Below are 20,890 nucleotides of genomic sequence, written 5' to 3' on the forward strand. Positions count from 1 at the left end.
CAGGCTTACACTACAGCTGTTTAATCTGTTTTCTACAATTTACATTACAATATTCATGTACGTTACAAAGTAAGTCCTTCTTTGGTTGAGGAAAGAGAAAGAAATCTTCCGCGAATGTTGAGAAGAAAGATCAAAAGTGTTAACAGATCAACCTTGACTTGTTAACAAACATACCATACTGGTTTCCATGGAAATTATTAACACTACATATGTAATACTTGAGTAAATATAGACTTCAGAGCTAAATCATAAGCTGACATTCATTCATTCATCTTTAGCCTTCTAAAGATTTGAAAGAAGCCATAACACAGCAAATAGGATTTTGGAAGATGTCTGCAGGGATTTGTTCCCATTCAGACACAAGAGCATCAATGGGGTCAGGCACTGATGGTTGGGTGATGTGCTCTGGCTCACAGTCGCCATTCTAAATCATTTTAAGGGTGTTCAATGGGCTTAGGGTCTGGGCTTTGTGCAAGCCAGTTTTCCACACCAGACTCAGTAAATCATTTCTTTATGGACCTTTCTTTGTGCACCGGGGAATAATCACGCTGAAACAGAAAAGATACGGCTTGTTCATCTAAAAATGTTTGTCTAAGCTCTTGGCAGGACTGTATGCTTGGTTTTATGCACCTATTAGTAATGGATGTTGCTGAAATAATCAAACCTGCTAATTAGAAGGACAATTGACCTAACTATATGATGGTACATATATTCTGAGTAAAATTTAAGTTCTCTCTGGAAATACAAGCTCGTATTGTATGCTGTGTTGAATAATACGCAACTACATAAACGCAACTTCCTTGAATTGTACCACATAAATAAAGTCACGTTAAACATCAATAAGTCAAGATAGCAACGTATGTTTTATATTACTTTAAAGGGACACTCACTTTTTTTGAAAATATGCTCATTTACCTGCTCTCCTACAGTTAAACATTTGATTATTACTGTTTTGGAATCCATTCAGGCGATCTCTGGGTCTGGACGTACCACTTTTAGCATAGCTTAGCATAATCCATTGAATCTGATTAGACCATTAGCATTGCAGGTTTAAAAATAACCAAAGAGTTTCTATATTTTTTCCATTTAAAACTTGACTCTTCTGTAGTTACATTGTGTACCAAGAGTGACGGAAAATTAAAAGTTGCTGTTTTCTAGGCAGGTATTGCTAGTCTCATTCTGGCATATAATCAAGGACTTTGCTGCCATACCATGGCTGCAGGAGAGGCAATGATATTACGCAGTGCCCCAAAATAGTCCCCTGCTATTGAAAGTTACCAAGGGGACTACTTTCGGGTGCTGCGTAATATCCAAAGTCCTTGATTATTATGCCAGAATGAGAGTATAGTTCCTAGCCATATCTGCCTAGAAAATCGCAACTTTAAATTTTCCGTCACTCTTGGTATACAATGTAACTACAGAAGATTAAAGTTCTAAATAGGACAAATATTGAAACTCTTTGGTTATTTTTTAGCACGATGCCAATGGTCCAATCAGATCCAATGGATTATGCCAAGCCATGCCAAATGGTGGTACAGCCAGACCCAGAGATCAGCTGAATGGACTCCAAAACGGCAAAAATCAAATGTCTACCTCTAGGGGAGCAGGAAAATGAGCACATTCTCAAAAAAAATGGAATGTCCCTTTAAGTTAAATTAATCAATATAATAAATCAATAAATGGTAATTTACAATAACTTTGTTACTAACGTAAATACTTTGTAATTGTGTTACAACCAAAAAAGAGCCCAAAAGCTCACAAAGTCTGTTAACTAACTTTATTCTTCCCCAACATAAATTCTGTCAAACCTCATCCTTCTCAGAGAGGAAATGATTTGCAGTTTGACTGGTTCCCAACCCAGCCAGAAAAGGACAAAGGGAATACAAGCGTGCCTCCTCCTCCTTCAGTGTTGATTCCCTAAAGCCATGAGGCTGAGGCATCAATATGTCAAGTGACCAAATAACTATTCAAAGCTGAAGACAAGCCTTCTCAGAGCAAAATCATCACAGCAAGCCAAGTAATTGAGTTTGGAGAAAAGCACCTTCAGCTGGGTACACTGTGATTAGTCGCTGACATTTAAGCTGGATTTAGAAGCAGGAACAAACAGTGTGGAAAAGGGGAAAACCTCATCTGGATATAGACACTTTGACGACATCAAGTGTCCTCAGAAGATGGAGGTTACAGTACTCGCTCTCTTGAGTTATCGCCAATATGACACCATACACCGACTGCTCTTTCAACTAAATTGCGAATAGTTTTGGAACAAGGAAAGTTATCACTTTGGTACTTCGAATCATTCTGTACTTTTCTGAAATGCTCTTTAAAATCAGTACTCTACTAAAATACTATAATTTAACCGCACTTTGATCATTACAGGTTAAGAAAGGAAGAAGAGACATCCGAAGACTTGAAAACTTTAAAAATACATGTTGTTTTGTGAAGGATGACCTTAAAAGTTTTCTGGTTGTTCTAAAGGCTTTCAAACACAGTAAAACTTTAACTGGCCCAAAGCTACATTTTTAAATCGAACATTTAAAGGGGCTCCGAATGGAAAAGAGCACAGCGACGCACATTTTCAGTCTACACAAAGTCTGATAAATATCTGACTGAATGTAACTGCAGGGGAAACAAACAAAAAAGTCTCGATGGGAAGTAAAGGAAGGGTCATAGAAGTATAAAACACCCAAGAATAGGCCCATGAAATAAAATCACTTTTTTTAAACACATGAGGGTCACCTGCAAGTGTAAGTGTTGCTATGTACAATTAAATACTAATAATTATCAAACATGGTTTCTTACATAATTTTGGTTTAAGGGTTTACATGTAAATCAATATAGCAAGCAAGATATATGCAATCTGCATATGACAAAACACAGAGATCTATTCACACAAGACATAACAATCTAGGTATGACAATTGGGTTTGCTCAAACCTGCAGACCTTTCTTTGATAGAAGTACACCACTTGAGACGGTTACGTGACCTCTTATAGAGGCACAAAACCTTCTCTACATCTCACACTCGACCCTCACACTACTGATTCTCTGGGCTCATCTCTATTGTAATGGGCTTCTTTTTGGTGAACTCTCAGCTACTTCTGAACAAATACACGGTGTGAGCATTTCAATTGATAAGAAATGTCCAAACATTTTTTTTGCACTTAAATTTTTAAATTTGATCAACTTGGATTTACAAGTAATGAGCTTATACAAGTAATGTATCAAATAAATTTAAAATCAGTTAAGCTAATTCAACTTTATTTTATAAGTTACAGCAACTCATCACACGTTGAGATTACTAGTAAATCAGTGTTTCCCATACATTGATTTACCTGTGGCGTCCCTACGATATGGTATGCCCGCGCACGTGTTAGGTAGTTGTTATGGTGCGTTTACACCAGCCGCGGTAGAGGTGGCAAAAATGCGCAAATCGCGTGTAGTTTGACGCTTGAACATTTTGAGTTTACACACTTCATTCGCGCATGAAAGCTGCGCGTGAAATTCAAGTCATTCGAGACATTCAAGCGTAAATTCGCGTCATGGGAGGGGATTCTGCGACTTCACTGAGACTCCGCTCGCTTCCTGTAATCACGTCACTACTACGGCAAGGTCCTGATTGGTTAACACGGGGGGAAATCCGCCAAGATTCAGATTTTTCAACTTGCGCGTTTCCCGCAGCAACTCTCAGTTCAGCCATCCGCGCCATACGCACGTACCGCGCCGCAGAATGCTTAATTGCAACCAGTCGATCGCAAAGGCAATGCCAGTAGATCGCAAATAAGTTAACTGCTTCTCCACGCGTGAAATTGCCATTGTGGTCTTATGCTACATACACACCAAACGCGGGGCATTGCATTACTCGCTCTAGATTACTCAACGGATTTAACTTAATGTCTTGCGAATTTTTCAATATTTTCAACTTGGGCGAAGACACGTGTTTTCGCGGCAAACCCATCGCCCATATCAAGTCATTTGCATCACCCCACGCGAGGACGCGTCTGATCGCGTCTTTGCATTGAATTTGTATGTAATCTACTCGCGCAAATCTTTAAACTTGCATCTGGTGTGAACTCACAGTTAGAGTAATTGTGAAACACGCAAGTATTTTTGAGTTGCTGTGCCTTTCTTTTCAAATGTGTTTTTATAAATCTTCTGCCAGGCCGCTGCAGCTCAGTCTAACTTCCGAAATTCCCCAGGATGCACATTCTTTCCTTCATGCAGGAGCTGATCCACACACATGGCGTGTACGCGCACACTCAAAAAGAATAGAGTAATGGTGACAACACTAAATTCAATGTAGAGATATATGCAGTATAGTCCTAACAAGCATTTAAAGTGTAACTGTGTTTTTTAGCAGGTAGATCTTGTCGGCTTTATCATTTTAAAGAAGATCACCACACAAAAAAGTCTGGACACCCCTGACTTAACATGTAAATCACCCGCACTTGCTGCCTCTACCGCGTCTGGTGTGAACGCCCAGTAACTCTGTGTAACAGCAACAGTGTATCCTCTCATATTTCTGAATTGTCTGCGCAATACGTGATATACAATAAAACTATCACTCACATATAAAATAAATAAACTCTCATAACACAACAACACAATGATGAAAAGAGCAACAGCAGTAAGGCTTCAATCTAAATGCATTGGTGATTTTGTCAGATGATGTTGTGTTTATAAATAAGGATTTTAGCAGCAGTTAAAGGAACAGCTGGTTAAACACGAGGTGTTACTGGGTCGTGTTAGGCACTATTTTATAGCCTACTCCGATTAAAAACCTTGAATTTGTGCGTGAATCAGCTTTGAATAGCCCTAATCTCTCTCTCTCTCTCTCTCTCTCTCTCTCTCTCTCTCTCTCTCTCTCTCTCTCTCTCTCTCTCTCTCTCATAAAGCAAGATAAGAAAAATCACAGATTTGATGAATTAGCTTTAGATATGGAGATCACATGTGTCTTTGAATTAAAGCAAGAACCATAGAACAAACCACAGGAGAATGTGATCTATAAAACAATCCTGTTTAGATTAAACACCTTTAGACACTTTCAACGGATGCACGTACGGTGACGCGCTTACGCATCTGGTTGAAACTTTACATCTGGCCTCTGTTTGTTTAATGGCCTGACTAGTTGCTAAACTGAACTCTTGAACAAATACCTTGTCGAAAATAACAATTCCTATGTAATTTACTTGTTGTTTACTTTGCTTGTTCTATAAATAAACTTAAAAGGACTTTGTTGTTATTGATTCTTAGCTGAGTTTACCAGAAATTACATGTGCTCCACAAAAACGGTTGGTTTATATACTGCTGAAACGTCCATATTAATGGACTGAAAATATTTGATGTGTAATGCTGTGGTTCATTTAGAATATACTAGTCTGTATTTTTGTGAAGTGATTTATGATCACTTTCTATGACCTTTGTGTATGAAAAGTGCTACACTGTCCAAAAAAGGACAACCCAATAAATTTTAACTATAAACTAAAATTATGTACATTGCGAACACAATTCAAAAGTACAGTCAAGGCAGATATTCCCCCCATTAAATGTGCATTCAAACTGACTGTGATTAAACGGATGGAGGTCGCCAAATCTACTGTTGATTGTGTTCATAACTGCATAATAAGGCTGATTATGTGACCTCCATAATCTGAATTCCATTTGTCTGTCTCTGCATTGTGTTCTGCTCATTTCCAAAAAGTAAAACTTTGCTCAACTGTGTCACATAATCAGCAGTAGTCGTCTGTAACCTCAAAACTTTTGTGAATATGAAAGATCTGTGGGTGCTTTGTCACTGCAAGTCACTTAATGTGTATGAATGGATTCTTGTAAAGTCTCCTTGTTATTTTGTACATCACACACAAAAACAATGCATCAAAGCAGATCTGTCCCTAAACAGGCTTGTTTGGCACTATATTTGGGAACTTATAAATGTACAGTGCCTTCCAGGAGACTCGTATTCAGTTGGAGTTTGAAAATGGTGGCACATCACACCAAAGCTATTGTGCCTGGAAGAAAATGCCAAAATCATATCTTAACTTCAAGTGTTATTTCACTGATAAAAAACAGCATATACTTTAAATCTTCTGAAGAAATAAAAATAAATTATTCCCAACTAAAAATCATATAATTTTAACAAGAATTTATTTAGAGTTCTTGGAATTCCAAAAGCAATGCAAATGAGTAAATAAAGAAGAAAAGGCCCAACCTGGCCATGTACCTCCCCAAAATACCCGGAATGGCACTAACTGGAACTGATGCAGAAAGATAAAGAGCAAAGAAATGAAAGAGAGATGCAGTAAGATTGAAAGAGAGAGAGAGAGAGAGAGAGAGAAAGAGATCAAAGGTTCTGATGGAGTCTGCATGAGACCGGTAATAGAGTCCAGCACTCTGTGGGAAGGAACGTCCAATCACCAGATTTCTGAACGGTTGCTGGAGGATCAGCTCATCCTATAGCCCTCAATCTCCCACTGTTTCATTCATATCCCTGCATAACTCCACTGTTTTTGATCCGGAACAGAACATTCACACGTGTAGAAATATCACTCGCAAAGCTCAATTGTGGCAATCTGATATCCTGATAATACAAGCAATAGTGACTCGTGACACCATGTATCCTCTGCAATATGCCGTAGTCTTCCGGACAATTTCTTTAACCTATTGGGACTTGTACAGCGACAAGCACTGCATCAAAATGAAGAAGGTGACCTGTCATCCACAATTCAATATGGCAATCGCTTTCCTCTATCTTTGAAAATGTCCTGCAGTAGCACACAAAAAGAATACTGAAATATGTTTTCAGAAAGCATGTGTTTAAGAGGGTGAACCCAAAATGTGCTTCATGTGCTTTGTCACTGCGACCACAATTTTTCATCAAGATTTTCAACGTCCTCGTAATTTTTTTTCTTACAGTGGTGACCACGTTCGTTCATTTTATCGCGGTTTGCCAAAACTCGGCCAAATTATAAAATCGGTCAACCTCTAATCCAAATGGTCATTGGCAAACTTAAGACGGGCCTGGGCATGTGCTGGTTTAAGCAGGGGAACCTTCCGTGCTATGCATGATTTCAAACCATGGCGTCTTAGTGTATTACCAACATTAACCTTGGAAATGGTGGTCCCAGCTCTTTTCAGGTCATTGACCAGCTCCTCTCATGTAGTTCTGGACTGATTTCTCACCTTTCTTAGGATAATTGAGACCCCACGAGGTGAGATCTTGCATGGAGCCCCAGTCTGAGGGAGATTGACAGTCATGTTTAGCTCCTTCCATTTTCTAATGATTGCTCCAACAGTGGACCTTTTTTCACCATGCTGCTTGGTAATTTCCCCGTAGCCCTTTCCAGCTTTATGGAGGTGTGCAATTTTGTCTCTAGTGTCTTTGGACAGCTCTTTGGTCTTGGCCATGTTAGCAGTTGGATTCTTACGGATTGTATGGGGTGGACAGGTGTCTTTATGCAGCTAACGACCTCAAACAGGTCATACAAATATAAATAGTTAAAAAATCATACATTGTGATTTCTGGATTTTTTTTAGATTATGTTTCTCACAGTGGACATGCACATACGATGACAATTTCAGACCCCTCCATAATTTCTAAGTGGGAAAACTTGCAAAATAGAAGGGTGTTCAAATACTTATTTTACTCACTGTATATGATGTAAACAAAAACTTTTATTCTGCTATAGATTAGGTAAGGAAAAATTGACGACGGGCCATTGAATTATAAGAAAATTAATGCACACCCGCTTCGCATCGTAGACACAGCACCACCTCGGGTGTGCATTACTTTTCAATAAATTAATGGCCTGTTAATTAATTATTCTGCTTATACTACGATTACCACACCTCAAGACATCACATGATATATTTAAAGGGATTCGTCCGGTTTTTGTACTTAAATCGCTATTGTGAGTAGGACTATTTCTTCGCGTCTCATCCAACGGCTCTTTTGCTTGTTCCAAAACGTTATTTTAAAGATGGCAATAGAGGCTTGAGCCATTGATAGCATTCTAATGCAGTTATTAATGGAGTTATTAAAAGAGAGCGAGAGTTACAGAGACACAGAGAGAGAGAGCTAGAGAGAGAGGGCAAGTGAACGAGGCTTCCTCTGTGCGTCTCTAAACAGCACTATTATTGCCTCGGAAAATCATCTGTCTTGTTGTTTTTGTTAGTTTGTTAGAGTTCGTTAGAGTTAACTATGCAAAGTGATATGGAACTGTAATGCGGTCAAGAAAGCTGCCTGGAACTATGTTCGCAGTGCGTTTCTCAGAAAATAATTGCACACCTCAGAATGTTCATCAGCCAATCAGATTCAAGCATTCAACGGACCCGTAGTATAATCGCGATTAATCGTTATGCATCCCTACTCACAATGATTACAGATGGACTGGGAAAAGTGGCTGTACAGCACAACAACAAGAACTTTAATATTACGCATCAGCTGCTTTCAGTGCAGACTACTTTGTTGGTCACAAAAGGAGCTAGATTTGTCACATCAGTCTGGCCAACTTTATGAGAAAACTTAATGTGCTGAGGAAATTATTCTGATCCCCATCCATTAACGTTAATGGTTTAAGGAGCTGCAGCAGAGCTCATTTTCCATCCCTGATGTAAACCACCATTCTCCTGGTGGAAATACATGGAACAGGGCCAGCAATGTGTCTGGCACCAGCAATGTGTCCATAAAAAAGAAGTAGGTGTGAATGCAAAAAGAGCTGGGTTCTCATTTACTCAATTCAGCAACTAAAAAAGGTGTGAATTTGGATCTTTTCCATTTATTTCAAGTATTAAAGCACACTACCAGACTCGAGATTTTCACTCTGCACCTACAACAACACAACTTATTTTTAAAGGTAGCTGTGTTGTTGAGTAATGACATAGTCACGGTAAAGACTATGTGAGTCAACTGCAAGATCATCTGCATGCTAGAAGACAATTGCCAACAGGCACACGCTAGACTAGTCACCGACTAGATGCAGAATAAAAACTCTTTTCTCATCACAAATGTGTACAGTTAACACAAAAAAAACATAGCCACTATTTATGCAATAGTGTACAAAAGGCTGTGCTACAGTATATAAAAAATGTAAATGGTGCAATTTTATGAACAACATTAAGCCATATCCCAACTTATAATAACACAGCCTTGAGTCTGATGGCTTTTAAAAAAAGCTACCACATTATACAAAAAATCAAGGACACAAATGTTTATTTAAATTATATTCAAAATATAAAACCTAGTAGCTATTTACTCTACTTAAGGCAAAAAAGGTACTATACAACATATGGGTGGTCTACTGTTATTTCATGCATTCTGACTTGTTAACACAGTTAAAGAGTTAGATTCCTCATGCTAAACATGGGCAAAAGTTCAAAGATCCATTTGGACGTATGACGAAGTATTCCTGTGCCGAATGCCCTTTTTTGCTGGCAGTATAGTGGAACTCCTTGTATGGGCACTTCACTCGGAATAGCGCACGCACAACCACACAAGAGCTGACACAAAATCTACGTCACCAAAAACAAGTGTGTTGTTGTTGTTTATGAGCAAAATTTAAGCTTGTTTAACTCTTTCACCGCCAGCATTTTTCATGATTTTCACAAAAGTTTAATGCCTTCCAGAAAATGCTTCTTTTTAAATATATAAACATATAATATATAAAATAAAAGAACAGACCCTCTGCTTTCAAACAAAAAAATCCGTTTCATCCTACCTTCATGTGTTCTGTTTTATCACCTCTCAAATATGTGTAGGTTTCATCAAAAACAGCAAATTTCAGCAAAAAGCTGAGATAATTCCATTTTTGTGAAGGACTTTTGATAGAGATCAGATGCAGAGCGATCTTTAAAACATACACGGACTTACAGCTGTTTGCCCTAAATCTTACTCAGATTGACGAGATATCAATGGATGTAGTTTGTTTATCCCGGCCAGAAGCAGAGTTGTGCGTGTGTGCGCTGGATTTTGTTGAAATGGGGCGGTCCCAACCGGGTCATAAGTTGCGGGCGGTAAGTAAAAACTGAATCAAATGTCTGTGTTTTTTTGCAATTGCCGCGTAAGTGCATATAATAAAAACAACACAAACATGTAATGAATCATAGAGGCTGTTTACACTTGGCATTAACATGCGTTTTCGTCGATCGGATCACAAGTGGACAACATTAATGCCAGGTGTAAACGGTGTTCAAAAAGTGTTGAGCTCGTCCACTTTCGACGACTTTCAACCACATTCAGGGGTAGTCGAAACCCCTTTCGATTGGATTGCTTCTGTAGTGTAAACGCACATGTGGTTGAATGTGTTCGAACAGCCACACGCGACCGCCTTCTCTCCGCCCATTCATCTAATCTGAGGTAGTGTTGGGCGATATGCCCCATTTTGAGATCGTCCTATCGTCAGCCTGTGAGATCGGCGATACACGATAGTATCGGGGGGCGGGGCAGTAGTTTATTCATTTTTCATTTGTTAATTTTTTACTCATTATAACAAGTCACTTGATTGCTGGACAAAAGAAACAAGAGCAACACCGTCATGACAGCAACCTTCTTAAAACTGATGCCATTAATGCGAACGCGTCATTAAAACCCTAACCATGATTAATTAATAACTGTAAAAACATGCACCTGTGCACACACATGCGCGCACATACATACAAACCATTTAATCCATTTGTTTAGTGCTGTTGCAGAAGGCTACACGTGTCAAGCAGTGGTGCTCTCAGAGGTGCCTTTTGAAACACATTGGTCCAGCGGAACGCGATTATATTTTAAACACAATCATATTTTAAACACGAGGGACGTGTTGCTACAACTCCTTGAAATGCATATCATAAACAGGATTAATGCATGGTGATCTGACTTCGGACCGAGCACAGCTCCCTGCAAGTCCGCGAGAGTGAGAGAGGCGCCAATATGCAGCGGGTCATATTTTAAACAAAAAGTAAAGTTTGCCTCAGCTCGCATGAAACGCATTACACTGAACATAATACATAAGGATTACTAATTTAGTTTATGTTTAGACTTCGGACAGACGCGAGAGCGCGTGCACGTGAGACAGAGAGAAGCGCAGCTGCTCATGACGCGGCGCGCTGGATTTAGTGCTAGAAGGAATCCAAGACGCGCACATCAACTGCAGGTATGTGCAAGAAGAAATTCTCTATTTACAAGCTCTCCTCGTAAAGTGAAGCTCACAAACCCTCATGCGAGGAAAAGCAGGCAATGTGGATGTTAATGTAAAACTATGATGATAATAATAACCCTTCGCCAACAATCGTCATGACTATCGCCATGAAAGCCTGCCATTGGCGATATGTCTGAAGATCGTCGATACACGATACTATCGTCTATCGGCACAACCCTAATCTGAGGTACTGAACACAATGTTTTATGTCTTTTCTGACTTCTGGCGCGAACACACAGTGAACAGCGCTATTTTTAACCTTTCATTGATAAAACTAAAGCTGCTGATCTCCGCAATTTAATTTGCAAGCGTGTGAAAGTTGCGCGATCCTATTTCATCAATTGCACTGAAAATTCAGAGAAAGCTCTAACATATACATGTACAAAACACTGTGCAGCATCTTTACTTAATACACAAGCAGTGGACTCCGACATAACATTAGTTCGCGTCCATATAAACTCGTCATTACTCCCGCTCGCGTTTAAATGACAGCGGAGAGATTCGCCCACCGTCTCCACAGACCACCCCCTCACAGTATTCAGGACAGAAGCGGTCGAAAGTGGACAAAAGAGACAGATTTAAAGGTGCTCTAAGCGAATTTAAGCGTTTTAGACCACAAAACACCTCATTATCTGCTTGCTGCCTGTCCGCTGATCAAACTGTAAAAAAAGCGCGATCTCAGACAGCCCAGGCTCCACAAACTGCAATAAGAACAAAGTGGCCAAACCTACAAACAGAAACCATAACAAAGTGTTCCAGACAATAAACGACGAAAAGGATTTGAGGGTGGGGGTTGGGCACGTTCATGAAAGCACGGAAGGGAGTGGGAGGAGTTAGCTACGCTCCGTTTGTTTGAAAACAGTTCAAACATCAACAAAAAGTGACGTCACACAGATTCGCTTAGAGCGCCTTTAAATACCAGGTGTAAATGTGATCTGTCTCTCGTCCACTTGTGATCCGATCAATGAAAACACATCTTAATACCAAGTGTAAACAGCCCCCAGATAATCGGATTGCTTTTGTAGTGGAAATGCACATGTAGTTGAATGTGTTCGAACAGCCACAGGAGACCGCCTTCTCTCTGCCTATTTATATAATCTGAGGTACTGAACACAATGTTTTGCGTCTTTTCTGACTTATGCAGAGAAAGCAGGATATGTTTTATGTGTTTCGTTTGCTTGTGATTCTCCCTGCCCGGGGTAAACCTCCAGGAGCTTGGCTTTTTTAGGAAAGTAGCGGTACAGCTGATCTGTCTTTATAAATCGAATAAAACTAAAGACTCTTCGGAGAAATAAAGAATGCAATGCTACTCTGTACAGTAGGTACTCAAGATTAACGTCAGATTAGCAGAAACAGCATTTGTTATGTGATCTTTAAAGACCTTAGTCCTTACTTACAGCAAATCTTATTAATGCTAAGTAAAATGTCAGTACATCTAACTAACTGTGTCATGCCACAGTTGCTGTTTCTTGCTGCTTTTTAAACCAATTACCACATCTGCTTTTATACCAAAACATACTTCAGTTTAGAATAGATTAGCCGAGCACTCTCCAGTAGTTTTCCATCTCACAATCATGAATATTCAAAAGAACTATGTCCTCATTTACATGCTACACAAGAAGAATTAACTAAACTTACCTGATGAATAATTTGAGCCACTGGAAGCTGGTCCACGTACGTCAACGATTCAACCTGAAGAGCGGCGTTTCCAGACCTGAAACGAAACGAAAGAGCGACTGTCACAGACAAAAGAAATGCTTCTTCAAATGCAGTTTGTAGTTCAACCAATAAAACAGCATTTAGACTAAACAAACGACATGTGTTGATGAAAATAAATACTCGTTTTGGCAAAACAAGTAATTTGTTTTGTCTAAACAAAAATGTGGAAAAATGTACTCTCTCTCTCTACAAAACTCTAGCCACATTACTATGCATGAGCCGAGGATGCAAAGACCTTGCCAATGGACAACCTTGCCCTCCGCAATTGCCCACAGTCTGCTCATTTGAGTGGTAGGATGATGTTTTGAAGCTCTTTGTAGGCCAGCAAAGCTCTGAGAGACAGAACCAGACGAAACCCTTTAGAGTCAGCTTCAGGCCGTCTGTCTGCGGCTTCATACATGAGTGGCTGCTGAAATTAAATTCAGGAGGCAGCTCTCGATTCCACACAACAACGTGTGTGATCCGGAGTGAAAGGGCGCCAAAACAAACACAGAGTCTTAATAATGAATGGAAAAGAAGCTAAGGAAAAGGATACTTTGGGCCCTGACATAACCTCAGTGAAATCCCATTAGACTCGATTACATTTTTCCATTACCCGCAATTTCTCCTCGTATAATACGTATCAGTATATTTTCTCAAGAAAATATGCATTCGGATTTGGCTGGAGCAACACTATTATACGCTTAGAACGAAAAATAAAATGATTTGGGGAGGAAAAAAGCAGCTTTTCAGATATTCTTGGGTTGACGTGTGGGTGGTGATTGACAGGTAATTTCAGAGGTGTCTGTGCTATTCACTGAACAAACAGCAAACAAACTGGAAAGTGTGTTTGCATGAATAATGAGGACTGGAGGTTAACAAAAAGAGTGTGCTGCAGCTATATATCGGAGACTGGAGGCAATTGGTAATCTATAGGTGGCCACGGCATTTCAGCCAACAAATCACTTCTGTATTTCAATGAGAAGCCTGGGCTGAGAATTCATGGCCCACCCGGAGATGAGGCTTTTTCTATTAGCTGACAAAATGGCCTGTCAATCTAGCCATGTGCATGGTATAGCCACACTGAATCACATTTGGCTCAAATGGCTAAACTTGAATTACAGAATAAAAAAACAGAAAGCAGACTCCTACCTAGACCTAAACACTTGCAAAGTAACAGTGTAAAATGTTCAGACACAACAATGCAACAAATCGTTTTCTTACATAGCCTACTCTGTATATTGACGATTAATTTATTGATAATTTTTATTAAGGTAATGTGAGTGATGTTTGCCTGTCTAAGCTCACGTGGTTGCCAGTGTGTTCAGAGCTCTCTTAGTATATTTCTATGGGTTTTTGGGTGGATGCTAGGTGGTTGCTTACAAAGAGTTATATCGAGTTTTGGTCATATATCAGCATTTTTTCCACAGCTGGATATGGGATGAGACTATATATGAAGAGCTTGGTTCCGAAACGAATTTCGGTAAAAAATGTGTTCTATACCAAGAAAGTGAAAAAATGAAAAACACTACTTTCTGTTAAAAACTTTCACATAGCATCTTCGGGTTATAATAACATTAAAAATTCAAATCCATAATTGGATTTTCAAAGATTTATTATTAAAAAAAAAATTCCACAAAATGCAATAAATCCATGACGTTTTTTCCCCAAAATGCTATAAATCTATTGAATCAATATATAAATGTGTATTCATCTTTGCCATGTTATATTCAATTAGTTGACTAGTGGTATATACTGATTAAAAAATAAACATTAATGGCATTAAAATCCTTACTTTGTCATACAGTCATTGCTGCGGTTATACTTGAGATGTCGTCCTTTAACATTTTTCACAGCGATCAACTGTAAAATGTATTGGTCCTGCTCGATTTTTGTTGGCTTCGCGTAAAATAATGGAAAGTTTTTTATAAGATCCCTTGGGGTCAATGTGTTAGCATGACAGAAGCTTTTTTCATTTTTTTCAATTATTAGATGTTGATGGCTTACATTTCTTTCCCGTCACAGAAAACCACCACAGGTTTATCAATGCCATCAAAGTATTATTTCGTTTTTGTTTGTTGATCACGAAGTACAAGATGAGGAAAACTAGGATTCAGTGTATTCAAAGTGCCTTCATTGTTGTTTACAATGCGTGGAATGGTGCGCTGTGATTTGTTGAGCGGATTTATTGCATGTTGAAGAAAAGGAGAATATTGTATTTTGCGTAAAATTAAGAATTTACTTTTAAATACTGACCTGATACAATACTGATTTTGGTGGTAACTAATAAAAAAAAGGTGTTTATCGCGTTTTGGAACCAAACTCTTCATATATACACCGCCTTATTCAGTATGAGCTGATTTGACCCTCCTTTGCAAGAGAAGCTCTGCAAGAAATGTACACCGACGTCAGATGTAAGCTTTCCAACCAGCTTTTAACCTTTTCCCCGCCAATGACGAGTTATCTCGTCAATTAAGAGAAAACGCTTTCCTGCCGATGACGAGTTTTTACAGCAATCCATATTTCCTCTATTATCCAGTAGGTGGCGCTCTTACCCAACATTTTAAACACTGAAGCATGGCTAACAACTTTTTTAAGTTGTCAAGTTCTATTATCAATCTGTCTTTGAATCTTATTTTTATCATACACTGTTTCAATAAAGGTGATAATGACAGGCTTTGACTTACATTAAAACATTTATTGCACTTTCTAGAATATTTCGGGTTATTTATCGTATATCGCCACACATCCCAAAATTCCAAAGATATGAATTTAGGTCAATATTGCCCAGCCCTAGATATGATATACTGGTTCCTACACACTCTTAGAAAGGATTTACACATCTTGGTGCGTTAAGCTTTTAACACAATATGTGCAATTTTAACACATTATGTGTCATTTTGTGTTGATTTTGTGTTAAAATATAACACAAGTTGTGTTAAAAGTAACACAAAATGTGTTGTTTCAACAATAACAGAGATGGGTGGATTCTGGGACAATGCATTTAGTGTGTTGTCCCAGAATCAACACTAATGTGTTTTTAACACATTCGTTCTAAGAGTGCACAGCACAGCTCTCTTCAACAAGTCACTAAATCTGAGGTATCATCCTTGACTGTAGCACAAACAGTACTAGAGCCCGACCGATATATCGGCAGGCCGATATTAGGCACTTTCCAAACTATCGGTAACGGCATTCATAATGGCCGATAAATTAATATAAAAAATAAAAAAAACGGACGAAACACCCTTCAACCATGTCATGAGTGTTGCCGTTGAATAGTTTGTCCACCAGAGGGCACTCTACAACCTCCCTGTTGGCAACACTCGTGTATAACGCGTCACACATCCTGCAACCTGCTGATCCAGCCAGAGAGAACAAAGGTTAAGTGAGTTCATGGTGAGTTGGTCACGAGACAATAAAAGAAAAAGTTTCTTTTTAAAATGCATTATTATATTATTTAGTTAAAACTCATAAGTGACTACAAATAACTAATGTTAGGGAAATCTGTTAATGTTTTATTGTGCGTTTCTGAAAAAAAAAAATCGGCCGATATATCGGAATACCGGATTTTTAAAACCAACAAACATTTGTATCGGTATCGGCCTTCAAAATCCTTTATGGGTCTGGCTCTAAACAGTACAGACACAAAGTTTAATACAAGCTCCGTTCATAATAACAGCAATTTAATCGCTGGAGGTCACCAAGTCTCTGTGCTATTGGCTGCTGGTGCCTATAGTCTACTGCACATTGTATCAGGATTACATTACAGCTATGCATTTGCAGATACTATCCATAGTGACTTACTATGCATTACAAGCTACACATTTTATCAGTATGCATGCTCCCTGGGGATCAAACTCTTGACAGTTTGCACTGCTAATGCAATGATCTGCCAACGGAGATACCAACTGGGATCACCGTACTCAAGTTTGTTACATTATCAACATTCATTATCACATGAGATCAAAAGTGAAAATGAATTTCCATCTTTTCGTCGCTTTGTCACTGCAAAACGTTTTATGTGTTAATGCCACACGGGTTTTATTCAAATCTCTAACAGCCAAGCATGAAAAAATAATAATAGTGATCCTCGCCTTAGCAATTCCCCAAGCATTTCTGCAAATTTGGAAAATATATGGCAGCAAATTTATCGTTTACACAGAATAAACACTAAACAGATAAAATTATTCAACATCTGACGTGGCTACTATTTTCCACAATAAACTTTTAATCAGAGTTCAAACTTTATGGAAAAACCAAAATCTGAAGGTATCTCGGGAGCAGGCAATGTGTACATAGAGCGCACTCTCATTTCCTTTATGGCCACACCGCACCTTCTGATTTATTTTTCATTTCGTAACATCACCTGACATTTAATTACTTTGAGACTTGAGGCTTGCGCAAGGCAGTCAACATCATCACCTTGGGCAAACCTGAATTACAATACAATCTCGTAAAGAGTGGGCACGTATCATAAAGAGAAGTGGGGAGTCTATTAAACTGCCCTCTTTTGTAAAACTTCATTTACCTAATGGAAGCCCTCCAATACAGAGGCATGAACAATGCAGGCGAAAAACAGAATGACCACAAAATAATTTATTGTTTTCCACGCCTCTGTCATTCTCAAATGAGACATCTTATTCCAGGGGAACGTTTGAGTTGTGTTTTTGCAGAGAGTTCAGTGGAGCCCAACATATGCATATCACTCAATGAATCACATTTCAATCTCAAAGATGGATTTCAGCCGGCAGGGATAAAGTGAATACTTGCACTTCAATATAAAAATATATAAATATCTTTATGATTGATGCCTAGCCTGACTCCATACAAGCACATTGCTTTCATGTGACAGAGATACATGCTGCTCCAGATGTGACACAAGCAGTCCATATTGTCACAGGTGGACATAGTCACCGGTCATTAGACAAGGGCCAGTGGAGTAAAAATCAGACATGAGTCCTTGTCATAGCTTGATGGTGTAGAGTGGGGGGCGCTGGCAGTGCATGACATTTTTAGGACCCCCCCCCCCCCCTCAGGTGCATATGCTGCAGTTATAGATGTGGCCTTATATAGTTAGTTCTTTATAAATGCGTCATGACAGCCGTGACGGTGGAGTAATTGACAGGAGATAAGTGAAGGAAATTTAGTGAGGCAGAATACCACAAGCCTAAACTAAATGATCCGGCTAAATCCTGATTTTGTATGCTAACTACAAACTGCAAATTTTTTTTGACGATTATTATGGTATAATGAGGTTTATGTAATCAACACATACTCTGGCTATATTGTCAAAATCTGATTAGCTTGAGGCTGCTCTGCTACTAAGTCTAAGTAGTAAACCTAAGTAGTAAACTTTCGTCATGCTCTATTTTTATCACGTTTGTTTTAATACCCCCACAATAGTTTTAGAAGTACTCCATTAATTTTTATGTAAAGTAGTGCATAAAAATAGGCAAGAGCGGGGCACAACCTAACGGCTCTATCATTCAAAATATTTAAGTTAGATGAATAATTTTTTACACAATCAACACACACACATCTCTGCTACAAATGAACACTTAAAGTTTGCTTGTGGGTCCTATTGTTATTGTACAACTACACCAAAAGTGACAGGAGTGCAAACGTTACAACTTACCCCCCATATGTGGGGTTAATTGTAACAAACAGAGGGTTTGTTGTAACACCTGCTAGAAATTTTGTTTAAACATAAATGATTCAATAACATTCTGTCTATATACTAAAGGTGGATATTGTTTATATATCTGCCTACTGTATAATAGATAAATATCCACACATTCATCCATCCATGATTCCAATGCATATAAATAGATTTTTTTGAAAGGGCTGCACAATTAAAAGAAAAAAAAACTCATAATTGTGAGATATTTGCTCTGATATTGTATTAACAGTTATCATTTTGATTAATAGTATTTACATTGTTTTCATTTCATTATTATTGTATACTGGAGGCTTAGTTGTAACGCTGTGTGACAACTAACCCCGCAGTGTAAACATTTTTTACAATCCCAGCTATCACTTAATAGGAGTTGTTGACTTATTTTAAAATGGTGATATGTTTTAGGTAACAAGACAGTGATTAAAGTAATATAAGGTTGGATTTGGTGACTGACAAACCCAACTCAGAAATCAGGAAAAAACACTTAAGACAAAGAAATTTACTTCCATGCCTCCAAAACATTCTTTGTTCATTATCTTAACCAAAACACATCAAAACTTTTCACAAATTCACAGGAGATCATCTTCTGACAGTAAGAGAAAAAAACACACACAGACTCTCTCTAATGTAAAAAAAAAGTTTATAATTAGGCACTGCTTAGGTGCTGTACCAAAAATGCTTCAGGATGTTTATTTTGCTTCAACAGGAACTACCGATATAGTTTTCCAAACACTGCCTTTAGCTGTAATAACCAAATTAGATTTTTGTATGAACAAGGAAACAGAAATATGATGTCTTAAAACCATCCTGGGGTTACATGAGACAGAAAAACTGAGATGGCCTAAATCCATTTGAATTGTGAGAACATCTTGGAGGATGCTTTAAACAACCTGCAAAGATTACTTAAAACTGTGTGCGTGTGTACTAAGGGACCAATCTGTTTTAAAGTGGTAACAACAACAGCATTGGTTTGATTAAGTTTATAGTAGCTAATTGATAAATATTAAATTATTGATTATTGATAAAATTCTATTAATGACATCATGTTTAAAAACATTCTCACCTTACACTTTCAAGTGCCAAACATCTCTAGTATTGTCGTTTCCAGGTAGGTAACATGGGGATTTCTTGTTCATACAAAACATCTCACCTGATTATTATAGTTGATCTTTGGAAATCTGTATTGATATTATCTACTGACACAAAAGCAAAATATACATAAAATAACAATTTAAAGAGCACCTATCACATTGCTAAAACAAAGTTATTTTGTTATAACATTTTTTGTTATAATACAATGTGTTTGCATGTTTACAGTTCAAAAGCAAATTTTTTCCACATACTGTACATCATTGTTACTCAATAAATCCCTGTCTTTGTGTAATGCTCTGATTTGTACAAAGCTCATCGTTCTGAAAAGCGCAGTATCCGCCGATTGGCCAGCTAATCTGTACGTTGTGATTGGCCTTAATACATCTGACGCCAGAAATGTGACGCTCCTTACCATGTTTTGAAGATTAGCTCACAATGCAATGCTGACAGGAGTTAACATCGTCTTTACTTCCTTATATCAATACGAGCCGAATCTGATCCAGAAAATGCAGAAGACCAAATTGATTGATCAACTTTGCCAGCGCGGCTTTAGCAGGACGTAACTGATTGGTAAAGTAAGGATTACTAAAACATTAAAACCATGTCTGTATTTATGATCGTAGAAACAACAAGCGCTACTCTACACTGCTAAAACCTTGTATTTGAATCATGGGTTAGTCAGTAGTAAATTCTTTAAATATGAAACAATAGACTACTTACAGGCTGTGAGCCAAAAGTGGGTGGAATTATGATAATGACCGTCGTGTCCACGTCAACATGCCGAGGAAGTAAACTGTTGCCTACAATCCGTGCGTTTGTTGTAGTCCAAGAAAAAAGATTTACGTTGGAAACGATAACTCGCATCATTGTGTACTTTGGGATTGTACCTTTTGCATATCGTTAACATGTAATACACACTTACACACCAAAGGATGTGTAAAATTATGAATTAATGGGTGCTCTTTAAAAACTGGTTTAGCTTCTAATGTGCCTTAGACAGTGCTCACAGTGCTTTGCATGCAGTCTGATCAAAACTGTGGGTTCAAACTATCAAAAATCATGTTTAGGTCAAAAATCATAATTAGATTTTAAGTGCTGCTGTAATTTAACAGAATACAGATCAGATGGAAAGTTTATAAAAGTTTATACACCTTATTCTGACCCTGTATATATGTGTGTGTCATATACAGGTGTGTGGTGATTAATCAAACACATTCACATACAGTAGTAACTGTATCACAGATGAG

The 20,890-nt window shown here is 38.3% G+C and overlaps 1 protein-coding gene across 1 annotated transcript in view; it reads right to left on the reverse strand.

Moving 5' to 3' along the window:
• The window catches only part of pigk (phosphatidylinositol glycan anchor biosynthesis, class K), a 49,293-nt gene that overhangs the window by 6,366 nt on the left and 22,037 nt on the right, over window positions 1-20,890 (reverse strand). Inside the window, exon 10 of the mRNA XM_055202802.2 lies at window positions 12,812-12,887. Coding sequence (XP_055058777.2) covers window positions 12,812-12,887 — 76 coding nt within the window. The remainder of the gene's footprint in view (window positions 1-12,811; window positions 12,888-20,890) is intronic.

This window comes from Misgurnus anguillicaudatus, chromosome 2 (assembly GCF_027580225.2).
Source record: "Misgurnus anguillicaudatus chromosome 2, ASM2758022v2, whole genome shotgun sequence".
Classification (NCBI taxonomy): Eukaryota; Metazoa; Chordata; class Actinopteri; order Cypriniformes; family Cobitidae; genus Misgurnus; species Misgurnus anguillicaudatus.